This window comes from Canis lupus, chromosome 18 (assembly GCF_011100685.1).
Source record: "Canis lupus familiaris isolate Mischka breed German Shepherd chromosome 18, alternate assembly UU_Cfam_GSD_1.0, whole genome shotgun sequence".
NCBI lineage: Eukaryota > Metazoa > Chordata > Mammalia > Carnivora > Canidae > Canis > Canis lupus.
The window spans coordinates 11432376-11446321 of NC_049239.1; the positions used below are offsets into that span (position 1 = coordinate 11432376).

Below are 13946 nucleotides of genomic sequence, written 5' to 3' on the forward strand. Positions count from 1 at the left end.
GGGCATGGGAATGAAATCCACAAGTAGATGCCACTGCATGCTTGCTAGAATGTCTATCATCTAAAAGACAACTTCTAACATGTGTCAGTAAGAATAGGGAGAAGCAAACCCTTTTTTAAAAAACAAAGTAAATACACATATATACTTACATACATTAAGGCAAAATAATACAGTTTTTGTGTTACCGAGCTGAACGTTGAAAAAAGAACGTAAGTGAAATAAACTGGTTTGGGTACATATCCACGTGCTTTGTAATCTGTGCCTGACTCAGTTATGTCCTTGGCATTTTCTTGGAGAAAGAATTTTTCTTTCCGCGGGGCCTATTTTTAATTGTCCCGTGTAACTGCTGAATTCTTTCCCTTTCAATTTTACAGTTGATAAATTGAAATTAGCACCTTCAGTTGACCCTTCTCTTAGACTAGAACATATTTAATTACGAAAATGTGTCTGGGACAGGTGCTCAGGTGCCTAATACACTCCGAGCAAGTTCTGAAAAAATGGGGGACTATTCTCAAGTCCAAGTCTTTGCGTATAAAATGATGTAAACATTTTAGCCCAGATATTTTCAAAGGTGGTGCTTTCATGCCTTTTTTCTTTTTTCTTTTTTTTTTTTATATTTTATTGGTGTTCAATTTACTAACATACAGAATAACACCCAGTGCCCGTCACCCATTCACTCCCACCCCCCGCCCTCCTCCCCTTCTACCACCCCTAGTTCGTTTCCCAGAGTTAGCAGTCTTTTTTTTTTTTTTAATTTTTATTTATTTATGATAGTCACAGAGAGAGAGAGAGGCGCAGAGACACAGGCAGAGGGAGAAGCAGGCTCCATGCACCGGGAGCCCGATGTGGGATTCGATCCCGGGTCTCCAGGATCGCGCCCTGGGCCAAAGGCAGGCGCCAAACCGCTGCGCCACCCAGGGATCCCCCAGAGTTAGCAGTCTTTACGTTCTGTCTCCCTTTCTGATATTTCCCACACATTTCTTCTCCCTTCCCTTATTTTCCCTTTCACTATTATTTATATTCCCCAAATGAATGAGAACATATAATGTTTGTCCTTCTCCGACTGACTTACTTCACTCAGCATAATACCCTCCAGTTCCATCCACGTTGAAGCAAATGGTGGGTATTTGTCATTTCTAATAGCTGAGTAATATTCCATTGTATACATAAACCACATCTTCTTTATCCATTCATCTTTCGTTGGACACCGAGGCTCCTTCCACAGTTTGGCTATCGTGGCCATTGCTGCTAGAAACATCGGGGTGCAGGTGTCCCGGCGTTTCATTGCATTTGTATCTTTGAAAACAATTTTTAAAAAAGATTTTATTTATTTATTCATGAGACACACAGAGAGAGGCAGAGACACAGGCAGAGGGAGAAGCAGGCTCCATGCAGGAGCCCGATGGGGGACTCGATCCCAGGACTCCGGGATCGCACCATGAGCCAAAGGCAGATGCTCAACCACTGAGCCCCCCTGGCCTCCCTGAAAACAATTTTTTAACTAGAGCTACTTCACTATGACTCCATCACTATACTATGGCCACTCTGTTGGTGTGTGTACATAGAGTTAATAAATACATCATTTTTTTGGAAAACAGCTTTGGACGAGAACTGCTTTATCTCTCCACCGCTAAAATATGGTCAGTTGGTTTAAAGCTACCTGGTTTGTGGGCATTCATTTCAGCAGCCGCAGGTAGCAGGTGCACCCAGTAAACCTGATCTCGGATGCATGGGGAGGGGGGGGGCCAGCACTCTGCTGTACTGCATACCTGTCTGCAGAGCTGCGTCCTGAGACTGAGGGGGCCTCACGCCAGGCCTTCCTGTGCCCTTCTCTGCACATGCTGACCAAGTTCTAGCCACCAAGGAAAAGCCGCACGTTAGCTTTGTCTCGGCCCCTGTCCTTCCCGATGCCGGGGCTGGAGGGACACCTGGATGCCCAGGTCTGAGCTTTCAGCATCGGACCACACCTGTCATCTGCGGAGGTTCCGAGACTCCACTGGGCTCCCGGACATTTGATCCTGACAACTGGCTGCAGGAGCAGTCATGGAGCCGTGCCCGTGAACAGATGAACAAACTGAGGCAAAGATACGACACTGGGCCCTTTGAAGACAGAGGAAGGGGCCATGAGCCAAGAGGCACAGCAGCCTCCAGACGGGGGTAGAAAGCAAGGAATGGATTCTCCTCTGGAGCCCCCAGAAGGAACACAGCCCTGCGGACACCCTGATTTTAGCCTGGTGGGATTGATTTTGGACATTTGACTTCTGTCGTACAACTGTACAACAATAAAATTGTGTTGGTAGAAAAAAAAAAAAACAAAGTAAATATAATTAACATGAACTGCTATATTAGTTTCAGGTATATAATATAATAATTCAACACTTGTATGAATTACTCAGTGCTCATCACAATGACTGCTCTTAATCCCCCTTACCTATTTTCCCCAGACCCACCCACTTCCCCTCTGGAAACCACCGCTTTGTTCTCTTTCTGTTTTTCTTTGTCTCTTTTTTCTTTGTTTCATCTTCTGTTTTGTTTCTTACATTCCACATAGTAGTGAAATCATATGGTAATTGTTTTTCTCTTTCTGACTTATTTTACTTAGCATTGTACTCTCTTAGTGCATCCATGTTGTTGCGAAGAGAAAAATCTCATTTTTTTAAATGTCTGAATAACATTCCCCATATATACCAGGAGAAATGAAGTCTCACACACTGCTAGAGGCGACATAAGATGGTATAGCAACTTTGGAGAACACTTTGATGATGACTTAAAAATTCAACTGAAACTCACCAAAAGACCCAGCGAATCTTCTTTCTTAGAAAAATGAAAACAAATATCCCACAAAGACATGCATGACAAAGTTCATAGTGGGATTAGTCATAATAGCAAAAATTGGCAGCAATTCCAATATCCATCCATTGGTATATTAACAAAATGCTGTCATCCATGCACTGGAATAGTATTCAGCAATACAAAGGGACAAACTACTTATGCATGTTACAACACTTATGACACTCAAACTCCGTACGCTAAGTAGAAGAAGCCAGATGCAAAAAAATTATATATTGTATGATTTCACACATATTGATTGTACAAAAATGGTAAATAAAATGAAAAGCTGGTCAGTGGTTTATCCAGGACTGGAAGTAAAAGCAGGGATTAACTGCAAATAAGAAAGCTTTCCTGGATGACAAATTTTCTGTAAAATTGTATTGTGATGTTGGTTTAAAAAGTATACATTTATTAAAAACCATTTAAGCACACATTTATAATGGATGAATTTTATGGTGTGCAAATTATATCCCACTAAAGCTATTTTTTTAAAAAATCAAGGTTAAGTAATATCCTCACCTGTAATATCGCAATACCTTTCAAACTTTTTATTAAAAATTAGAAAAATTGCTTTTCATATCTGCTGAGTGTGTACAGGGGACTCTCTAATTGATCATTTAAGCAAGAACAGTTAGGAGAGATTAAAGAGTTCTAAGAATAATACCATAGGGCCACAGGAGTTAGCCAAGACAGTCCCAGGCAGGCCAGGAGGTATGACTGATTATTTTTAGCAGGTGTCAAATTCAAATTTCAGTGCCTTCATTGAGACTTGCTTGGCACAGATTATATCATGCAACTGAGCTATTCTTCACTTTAAATTAGTCTTCCCATGAGTCAGGAGGTGACAAACTACCTTTTCCTCGGGATCACAATGGGTTCACTTTGGCTGTCTGACCATGTAAAACACTTTCATCTCAATAGTCTGACAGCCTCAATTATGCTTCTTCCTTCCTTCCGGCTGTCTGACCATGTAAAACACTTTCATCTCAATAGTCTGACAGCCTCAATTATGCTTCTTCCTTCCTTCCACTGAATAAACAGGTAAGCAGGACATACAAGCAAACCTGCAAACAAACCACCTGTATATCTTTCAAAGTATCTAACAAAAGGTGCTAATTTTCCAAATCTCTAAGATACTAAAAGTCAAGCCATTCCTTTAGAAGGAAAAATGCTAACATTTTAATTTTTGGTGACTCTGATTTATTTCTCTTCCTTTCATCCATTCCTTCCACAGCTATAAATGTACTCTGTGCCAGCACCACACTAGGTGCAGGAGAAAGTCAGGAGAAGGCAAGCAGCCCCCAGATGCCCTCTTCTCCACCAGGGGCCAACCAGCGCCGCATCAGTCCCAGGGCAGCAGAAGCACAGACGCCTGTTCTGTTTAATTTTCAACCACTGGCCTCATGAGCCAACAGTGCTTTAGAGTTGAATCTTCTTTTCTAGGCACAGTTTTTAATTCCAATAACAGTTTTTAATTATAATTCTTTCCTAACTTGAAGGTTCAGCCAATGAAAATATAATACAATAAAGTAAGTCACTTTGAACACTCCTTCTCTCCTACTACACACTTGCATTTTGTCTTGAACAAAGCAGCTTCCCAGCAGAGCACCCTGACCAGGTTTGTTCCAGATCAGCTCCGGAACCCAATGAAATGGAAATGCTCCCAACCACCACTAGGTGGGAGTACAAGTCAGAGGCAGGAAGCCAGTGGATTCAGACCTGGGAGCTTGAAGAAGAATGTCTAAGTTGGGATTCCTCCTGTTTATCCTGCCGCTCTGAACTTCTAATTAAGTAAACACATCACTACTGAGAACTCTTATTAGAACAATAAAAGCTATGCAAAATGCTCAATTAAATATGAACTTCCGTTTTTTAAAAGAACAAGTCCTATGACATATAAAAAACTCCATAAAATAACCCTCATAATGAGGTGTGCAAAATTTAATACTTGTTTGAGGTTCTCCTGAGTGAGAAAGAGATTTTCTGCTGGTTCATATCTGCATTTCATCTGACTCTATGCTTTTGTGTTTTAATCTGCTTTTATTTTTTAAAGATTTATTTATTTATTTTAGAGAGAGAGAGCAGGGGAAGGGGCAGAGGGAGAAAATATCCAAGCAGACTTCCATGGGGCAGGTGCGATCAGCAGGAGAAGCCAAAGGAGTAAATGTACATTGTGAGCTTGCACCCATCCCGCCACCATAGGGAGCACAGACCCACAGGCCGGTGTCCTACAGGCCCCAGGAGACCAGACAAAAGGACCAGAGAGAAGAAAGGGACGATGGACACAAGAGGCTCATGTGAGGAGAGCGCTGAGAGCAACAGAATGTGGTCATCAGAAGCCAGAGAAATGACTCAGATGGAATAACATAGACTTTACAGTAGGTGCTGTGAGCAGGGAAAGAGGTGGAGGGATAGGGATAGAAGGTAATGGAGAAAAGAGAGATGTAAATAAAGGAACTAGGTAGTAGAGATGGACAGACAGACATAGGGAGACGGGAGTACAGAGACAGATGGGGAGGGGAGGAGGGGGAGATGGGGGAGCCAGAGGGGAGAGAGAGAGAAATAAAGCAGGACAAGGAGACCCAGCTGGAACGGGAGATGGAGAGACAAGGACACAGAGGGAAGGATGGCAATAGACGTGAGACAGAGAGGAGTGTGGACACAACCGTGGGGACAGAGGGCCTGAGGGGGGAAAACAGGGGGAGAGGGATGTGGGGGGGCCAGCAGGAGCAGCACCAGAGCCAGGGCAGGAGCTGGGAGCCCCTGATGACCCTTGTCTGCACCCAGGATCTCCTTGGGGGTGCACAGGGGTGATTTCCTCATTCTCGACTTTTCTCTAACCTCTCCTGCACTCAGGGTGGTAATAATTCCCTCAGGAAGAGCTGCCATTGGTAAGGCCCGTGCTAGCCTGGGACATGGTCCGTGTGGGGACGGGCAGGAAGGTGGTCGGTTCCTTTATGACTGTGTGATTTCTCTTTGCCATCATTTCTCAGCTGAGCCCTGGGACTTGGAGTAGGAAGTGGTGTTTAATACCATAATATAGATGCTGGGGTACTCACCTCTGGATTCATATGGCTTTCCCCTTTTTCGGTGGTATCTAAAAAGGGGTAATACCTAGAGACATGAATTCAAATGATAGATCAGAGTTTTTACTAATCTTTAAAAATTGTGTATTTGTGGGCAGCCTGGGTGGCTCAGCGGTTTAGCGCTGCCTCAGCCTAGGGCGTGATCCTGGAGACCCAGGATCGAGTCCCACGTCGGGTTCCCTGTGTGGAATCTGCTTCTCCCTCTGCTCCCCCCTCTGTCTCTCATGAATAAATAAATAAAATCTTTTAAAAAATTATATATTTGCATTTTTCCCTTACACTGACATTTTTCTGCCTAATGTTGTCAACATAAATTTTTAAAAAATACGTAAATATCAGTGAGTCATAATCACCACTAACAATAGGCCCAGAGGATGAAATTTAAGATTTTTCTCTCTCCCTCTCACTCCCCACACTGTCTCTAGGGGACCCTGTGCCTATGAATAAAATCTAGTAGCAAGAGTACACTCCATTCTGTGCTGTAGCTTTAAATTTTTTTCTAGCATTCTGGTGGAGGAGATTTCTCTAATTACTTGTTTGTTTTGAGAATTCTTTTTCCAGGGCACCTGCATAGCTCTGTTGGCTAAGCATCTGCATTAGGCTTAGGTCATGATCCCAGGGCCCTGCTCAGTGGGGAGCCTGCTTCTCCCTCTTCCCTGCTATTCCCCACAGCTCGTGCTCTCAGGCTCTATCGCTCTGTCAAATAAATAAATGAAATCTTCTAAGAAAAAGGAAAAAATATTTGAACTCTAGTGTGATGGCAGTTTTATACTTTCTTAAGTCCAAAAACATGAGGGGCACTTGGGTGACTTAGCAGCTGAGCCTTTGGCTCAGGGCGTAATCTCAGAGTCCTAGGATTGAGTCCCACATCCAGCTCCCCCGCAGGGAGCCTGTTTCTCTCTCTGCCTATGTCTCTGCCTCTCTCTGTGTGTCTCTCATGAATAAATAAATAAAATCTTTTTAAAAAGTCCAAAAACATGAGACTCATGTGCCAGTATGGATTTCCTGGGACTCCAAGATAGTGAGGTTGCCTGGGATAGTCTGCTCTCAGAGCTGCTCCTGGGGCAGCCTCCTGTCCCCTGCACATGGGGTTCTTGAGCACAGGACAGTCAGCCAGTGTCCCTGCGCTTCCTTACTTCCCAGCCTCTGTGAAGGCACTTGAGATTACTGTTCTCTTTAATGATAGCCATTTTTTAAAAAAATTATTTGTTTATTTGAAAGGGAGCACAAGCAGAGGCAGGAGCGGAGGGAGAAGTAGACTCCCCCTTGAGCAGGGAACATGATGCCTGACTGGATCCCAGGACCCTGTGATCATGACCTGAGCTGAAGGCAGATCTTAACCGACTGAGCCACCCAGGAGCCCTGATAATAGTCATTCTAACAACTGTGAGACCATACCTCCTTGTGGATTTGATTTGCATTTCCCTGAATTATTTCAGACAAATAACAAATAATTTAGTTTGTGTTCCAATATTGCATAGCACTTCGTACTTATTTTTCCATTAAATCTGGCAACCCTATGTGAGGCTGCCTTTTTTCCTTGAAGAGAAAAAGACATTATCTAGCAAATTAATTTTCTGTGAGCACACGTATACACTTACACACACTCACACACATTTCTGTATATCTACTGAGCAGAGTCAAATGAAGACCAACATAACTGATCCTACTTTCTTCTAATAAGCCCATTTAATGATGATCACATTTGTTAAGCTATTTTAAAAAGGTCAATGTGGGGAATGTTCAAGTGGCCCGTCATCATCTGTTGACTGAGAATACTAATGTGTCTCACAGAATTTTAATATTTTCAAGAATTCCAAAATTGAAATTTATGTTTGAAAAAGGGACCTGGCCCCATCCCTGACACGTGGTGGGTGCTCTGCATGTAGTGACTGAATTTGAAATGCCAGGTCCGCTCAATGAGAGGTGTGCACAATGGAGAGGAGGGCATGGGGGCTCGAATCCTGCCTCAGCTGCTCGTGGTCCTGTCATATTGAATGAGTCACCTGCTTTGGGAAGCTGTTTTCTCATCTTTAAAGATGAGAATTAATGAGGCTTCTGGGGAAAAAAATGAGGTTTCTGGAATGAGGCTTTCATTTTCATTTTTAAGTGTCTAAACTTCTGTGATTCTGTAGTGAAGTGTGAATGTCCAGGATACTACCTATGATATGTTTTTAAAATGGGGTTAATAATCTAACAAATGAAACATATTTTTAAGAAAAAGTGTGTATTCAACTCAAAGTATTATAAACATGTAAATTGAATATAAAAGTGAGACTATTTTATAGAGAGTTCTCTCATCAAAACATATCAATGGCTTTCCTGTTGTGAGTTTTCTGGGCTTGTCCAGTTTACTAAGCGTTGACATCACATGTGCATCCAATTTATTTCCTGTGACCTAGTGAAGAAGTCAAACTGGATTAGATCTCAGACGCTCCCATGGTCAGAAGGGAGCTGTCTCAGGTCGGGGAAAGCAGGCAAGCCTCTCAGAGGTTAAAGGAAAATGTCCAAGCTTCATCACCTGGCTCTTTGCACAGGGTCAGCCTGAGTCCACACCTGCTCTGACCCACCTGCCTCTCCCCTGGGGCTGAAGTCTGGGGCCATCAGAGCAGTTGTATTCATGGCAGCAGCAGGATGACCTGGGAGGACAGGAAGTTCTGCTCCCTCAAGAGCCACCTGATTTCTCTCTTCTGGAGACCAGGGGGGTCTTGCTCAGATCTCCCTAACACCTCATAAGGCTATTATCTGTGACCCGTTCAAAAGGTTTTTCATATTACTTTTTAAAATTGTGCAATTTTTAACAAATATGATCTTTTAGTGCCATGTAAGGAAGAGCACAGATACACTGCAGCAGGAAGAGAAGTAGAGGACAGGAAAGCAATTATCACCTGTTCAAATGCATTTCCAGGCCCAGCATGGACCTTCTATACTCTAGGGTGTCAAGCCAGCAAACTGAAATTTAGGGAACTCTCCTGTCCCTGTAAATGCTGCCCTTGACCAAAAACAGACTATCCCAGCCAGCCAGGCTCCAAACACCAACAATCTATAAGATCAGATATGTACCCTCAAGCAATCAGCCTAACTCAAATACTCTCTCTTCAATCCCTGACTGACCTGCCAGCCTTGTGAGGAAATCCCTGACCTCCTAGCTCATCCTGCCTGTTCCCTCTGGGCTGCTTCTAAGGATAAAACTCCCTCATGCCCTGAATCCCTGAGGCAGAGTGCTCCACTGCTTGTGAGGCCCTGAACTCCCCAATCCATGGATTGTTCTTCTTTGGATAAAGCACACCACACTCTACAGACTAAATTGTTTCACTTTTTTTGATTGACACACCCAGGAGCTAGCTTGTTTGGTTGAAGGTTTGGGGCAGACTCTTTATACATTAAGGCTGATCATGGCCAACAGGTGTTGAGCCTTTAATGTCAGCAATGTTTGAAGACAAATATCAACAGTAATTGAGAGAAACAGAGTTTTGAAGGCTGACAATGAGAAATAAAATTTATTTTCATAAAAGAAAAAAGAAGTTGTGGATTTTCTTCCCAAAAGTAAGATAATCTAATTGGTGAGATTAGATTAGATTTTTCTCTAGAATGGGAGAGAGCAGGAAGAAAAGAGTTCACCCACATTCTCAACCACATTGCTCACTCTCTATATTGAGAGTCTTTCCACATGTCGTTCTGCTGTGCAGATGTCACCCCCATTGTCACTTTCTTTTCCACTTAACATTTTATTTTTTACTTTTTTTGTTTTTTAATAATAAATTTATTTTTTATTGGTGTTCAATTTGCCAACATACAGAATAACACCCAGTGCTCATCCCGTCAAGTGCCCCCCTCAGTGCCCATCACCCATTCACCCCCACCCCCCACCTTCCTCCCCTTCCACCATCCCTAGTTCGTTTCCCAGAGTTAGGAGTCTCTATGTTCTGTCTCCCTTTCTGATATTTCCTACCCATTTCTTCTCCCTTCCCTTCTATTCCCTTTCACTATTATTTCTATTCCCCAAATGAATGGGACCATATAATGTTTGTCCTTCTCCAATTGACTTATTTAACTTAGCATAATACCCTCCAGTTCCATCCATGTTGAAGCAAATGGTGGGTATTTGTCGTTTCTAATGGCTGAGGAATATTCCATTGTATACATAGACCACATCTTCTTTATCCATTCATCTTTTCGATGGACACCGAGGCTCCTTCCACAGTTTGGCTATTGTGGACATTGCTGCTAGAAACATCAGGGTGCAGGTGTCCCAGCGTTTCATCTTAACATTTTAGCACAGCTGCCCTAGACACCTGCTGAGGGCCTGAATAATGAGCCTGGAACATTATTGTAGCAGAGTATTCTAGTCACCAGTTCATCAGCTCAGCACAACCTCAGAGCCTGCATTTGGAGACACATGAGCCTTGAATCTTGGCTATAGCTCAGCATATCTGCCTTTCAGTTTTTATCAGGAGGAGGAGGTCAGGAGCTGGATCTGGTACTGGGTACTGAAGAACCCAAGTCTCCCTGTCCCCCGAGTCTGCTTCCTGGCCATCCCCACTGTCTTCTCCTTCCAGGCTGGTGGGCTAGCATTAGCCTAATTAATTACCAAAACTACACCAAGGAGATCTTTTTATACTTGGGATAAGAGAAAAGGAAACTTCATTTCAGTTGGAAGTCAAAGCTACCTTGACTTCTCAAAGCTTCATTTCAGATGCAGTCCTCAGCTGACCCTTCCTGACACCCTGCCTTTACCATTTCTGAGGACCTGACCCTAGAACTGCAGCTCCCAGTCTCCCCCACTCTGCCCCTGTCTGCACTACCCCTGGGTCAATGCAATCTTCTTCCTTTGGCCACACACACACACACACACACACACACACACACACACACACACATCTGATTTTTCATAATTCTACACTATGAGGCCCCATCACCTATTGCAACCAGTCCAGGTTTAAGATGAAACCCCAACACTTCTTGAGCATTTTCTATGCATCTGGGACAAACTATATGCTTTGCTCTCCTTCCCTGTTCACACTGCATGCAACCTAATGAGGTTCCTTTTGACATATGAGGAAAAGGAGTAGAAACAGCTTGCCCAAGACTACACAGCTATCACATTATGTTAGGACATTTAAGTCCTCCAGTGAGATCTCTGGGAGAAATTCTCCAATGCTAGCTCAAGGAACCTGCTGTCTTTTCAGCAGAGAGCTCTGTGCTTGTCCCTGACTCCCAAGCAGGCTGCACACACATTCCCGTTAGTACCAAGTGGCCAATTGAGGCTTGAGAGTCGTCCCCAGCCAGACCTGGGAACCTCCCCACCCAATACCCAGTAGACATGCAGTCTTGGAAAGGTACTTAAAATACCAACCAGAATTTCCCCATTTCTAAATTGAGGGAAGTAGCATTCATCCCACAGGATGAATTTCAAGATTTAATCAAACAATGAACAGAAACCAATTAGTGTGGTGCTCAGATGTAGTGGATGTCCAATCAAGGATTGCTGTTCTCACTGGTGCTGTCATGCACCAACATTGCTCAGTGTTTTTCAGCACCCTGAGCACTGATGTTCCCTCCCCCACTGTGGTCAGACCTGTCCCTGCCCTCTGGCACCTCCCACTCTCCAGCTTCTCTAGTACCTGCAGGTGCCTCAGGGAAGCTGAGGCTCAGATCTAACCTGCCCTCTGCCATCCACCGGAGTAGTCTCCCAGGTCCGCCTGGGCTTCTCTCCACCAGGCAGGAACCTGAACCATGCTGAGTTCCCTTGCTGTCCTGTGTGTCCTCCTGTTTCCCGGTAAGTCCTGACTCCCTCCACAATGCAGGGTGTGGGGGATGCCCTGAGTCTCCTGGCCATCCCTGTCTCACTGCTATCCCTCTCTCCCTCTTTCAGGTGGTGCAGCGGGGCTCAAGCTGGAGCAGACTCCTGTGGTCGTGGGGCGCTTGGGCACCTTGGCCACCCTGCCGTGCACAGTGGATACCTCGGTGAGCTACATCCACTGGTACTTCCACAAGGAGGATACAGCCCCCAAGAGGCTCCTCTACCTAGACATGTCCAGGTCGTATGTGCAGAGGGATATATTCGTGAAAGCAGACAAAGTCAACGCCAAGAAAGGCAGGAACAGTTACAGCTGTAACCTGTTGTTGCAGAAACTGGAGAAGAGTGATGAGGGCGTGTACTACTGCGCTGCCTGGGAAGCGCACAGCCACTCCTGCTGCCCTGGCCCCTGTGCAAAAAGGTCTCCATATCCTAGGGCCCTCCATACCTGGCACCTTCCCCTGACTCTGGGTCCCTGGAGTTACCTTGGGGTTAGGCCTTAGGACCCCAGCATCTGGCAGGTGCCCCCTTCTTGGGTCCACTCTATATAACCCTGGAGGCTAAGGAGCCCCTGGTACTCAGGTTGGCTCAGACCCAGGAAGCTGTCCAGCCTGGGGGGACTTTTCTAAAGATTGTCAGGGGCAATGTTTCTGAAGCATTTGGAGTAGAATCCGTGCTGCTCGATGTAGTAGCCACTAGTCACAGGTGGGTACTGACCACTTGAAATGTAGCTAGCGCACTAGTCCAAGCTGAGATGGCTACTTGTGTACCATACAAACCATGTTCTGGAGACTATAAAAAATGATGAAATATTTTCTTAGTAATATCTATACTGATTAGATGTTGAAATACTATTTTGGATATCTCACAGTAAATAAAAGCAATGCTAGAATTTCATTTGTTTCTTTAGCCTTTTAAAAATGCAGCAGTATGAAAATGTTTGTCTCCATTTGTGATTTGTATTTATTTCTACTGAACAGAGCTGTGACAGACTGGTGATGGAAGAATCTGACCACCTGCGTGAAGAATGTGGGAATGAAATATGATGCAAATCATTTCAAGAGTGAAAGACTCTGGAGATTTACCACAAAATGTTTGAAGGCTCAGACTGGGAGTCACCTCCTGATTCCAGTTTCTATGTTGCTGCCCTGCCCCCTACTAGTTACTTGCAGTGGAGAGTCAGGGAGTAGAGGCTCAGGAAGCTGAGGGCTAACTTCTCAGCACCTTCGTGCACTGGCATGTCTGGGGCTCAACTCCTGTGAGGGGACATGATCCTCAGGGAGGTTGATGCATCAGCCCTGGGTGAGACCTGGGGACCTCCACCTTCTGCTTCTGCTTGAATGCTACTCCATATGATTTGGTCTATATTCCCTGGACCTCTGTTCTCTGCTCTGTAAAATGAGGTGGTTTAACTGCCACAGTTGTGTGACTGATTTCTGTATCAAACCAAAATTGTATCAATAAGATATCACTATACTTACTAACTTCTTATAAAATTAGTCAACTTCTTGAGAAAGAAAAAAGAATGAAGGAAAAAGAAAAGAAGAGCCATATTACTGATTCTCTAGGAATACCTCTGTGGCAGTATGTGGGGAAAAGAAAAAGCTCTGTGAGAAAGTCTAATTGAATTAAATGCATTTTCATTTGAAAATTCAAATTTTATGTAAAATGCAAATTGCATTGGTGAAAATGATTACTGTAAGGAAAGTCTACATGATCTGAAGGAAATTGGTCCCTCAGATTCACTAACTCCCCATTTATCTCTCTGAGCCTCTGCTTTTGTGGTGAGAGATTTGTATTTAAGATAGGCATGTCTGTACAAGAGCCCAACCAACACTTCAACCCTCTACTGAAGGCCTGGGTCAAGGCTAAGACCTCCAGTATGTGCAGGAAGAGGTTGTAGGGGAGGGGCAGAAATTTACCTTTGTTCTGTTCTGAGAATGTTCCTTCATTTATCCTCCCCATTACCTATGCAACTGAACCCTTTCCTCTCAGTGCCTGACTCCACAGGGCAGTGATCTGAGACCTGGTAACCTATTACCGTTTGGTTAGAGAGAAATTAGCTAAATATGAAGACATTGTCATGAGAAGTCATCCCAAGTCAATGTAAATCTTAGTTTTTAACATGGTTCCATAGTGCCTTTGAGTTACCTCCTGATAGGACACTGACCTTGTGCATGGAGCAAACAACCCATATATGGAGGGAAAAACAAGTCCAGATTTGGAGT

At 44.1% G+C, this 13946-nt stretch overlaps 1 long non-coding RNA gene and 1 gene segment (V, D, J or C); one reads left to right on the top strand and one right to left on the bottom strand.

The window, feature by feature from the left end:
- The window catches only part of LOC102154161, a 75869-nt gene that overhangs the window by 54703 nt on the left and 7220 nt on the right, over nucleotides 1–13946 (bottom strand). For 2 of the 4 annotated variants that reach the window (XR_005373131.1, XR_005373134.1), the window contains exon 2: nucleotides 5892–5946. The exons of the other annotated variants lie outside the window; for them this stretch is intronic. This is a non-coding gene — a long non-coding RNA (uncharacterized LOC102154161). The remainder of the gene's footprint in view (nucleotides 1–5891; nucleotides 5947–13946) is intronic. 4 annotated transcript variants of the gene reach the window in all.
- LOC119864163 overlaps nucleotides 11504–13946 on the top strand; it is a 46879-nt gene continuing 44436 nt past the window's right edge. The window contains 2 exon segments of the C gene segment in view: nucleotides 11504–11697; nucleotides 11794–12098. Of these exon segments, the coding sequence occupies nucleotides 11655–11697; nucleotides 11794–12098 (348 nt within the window).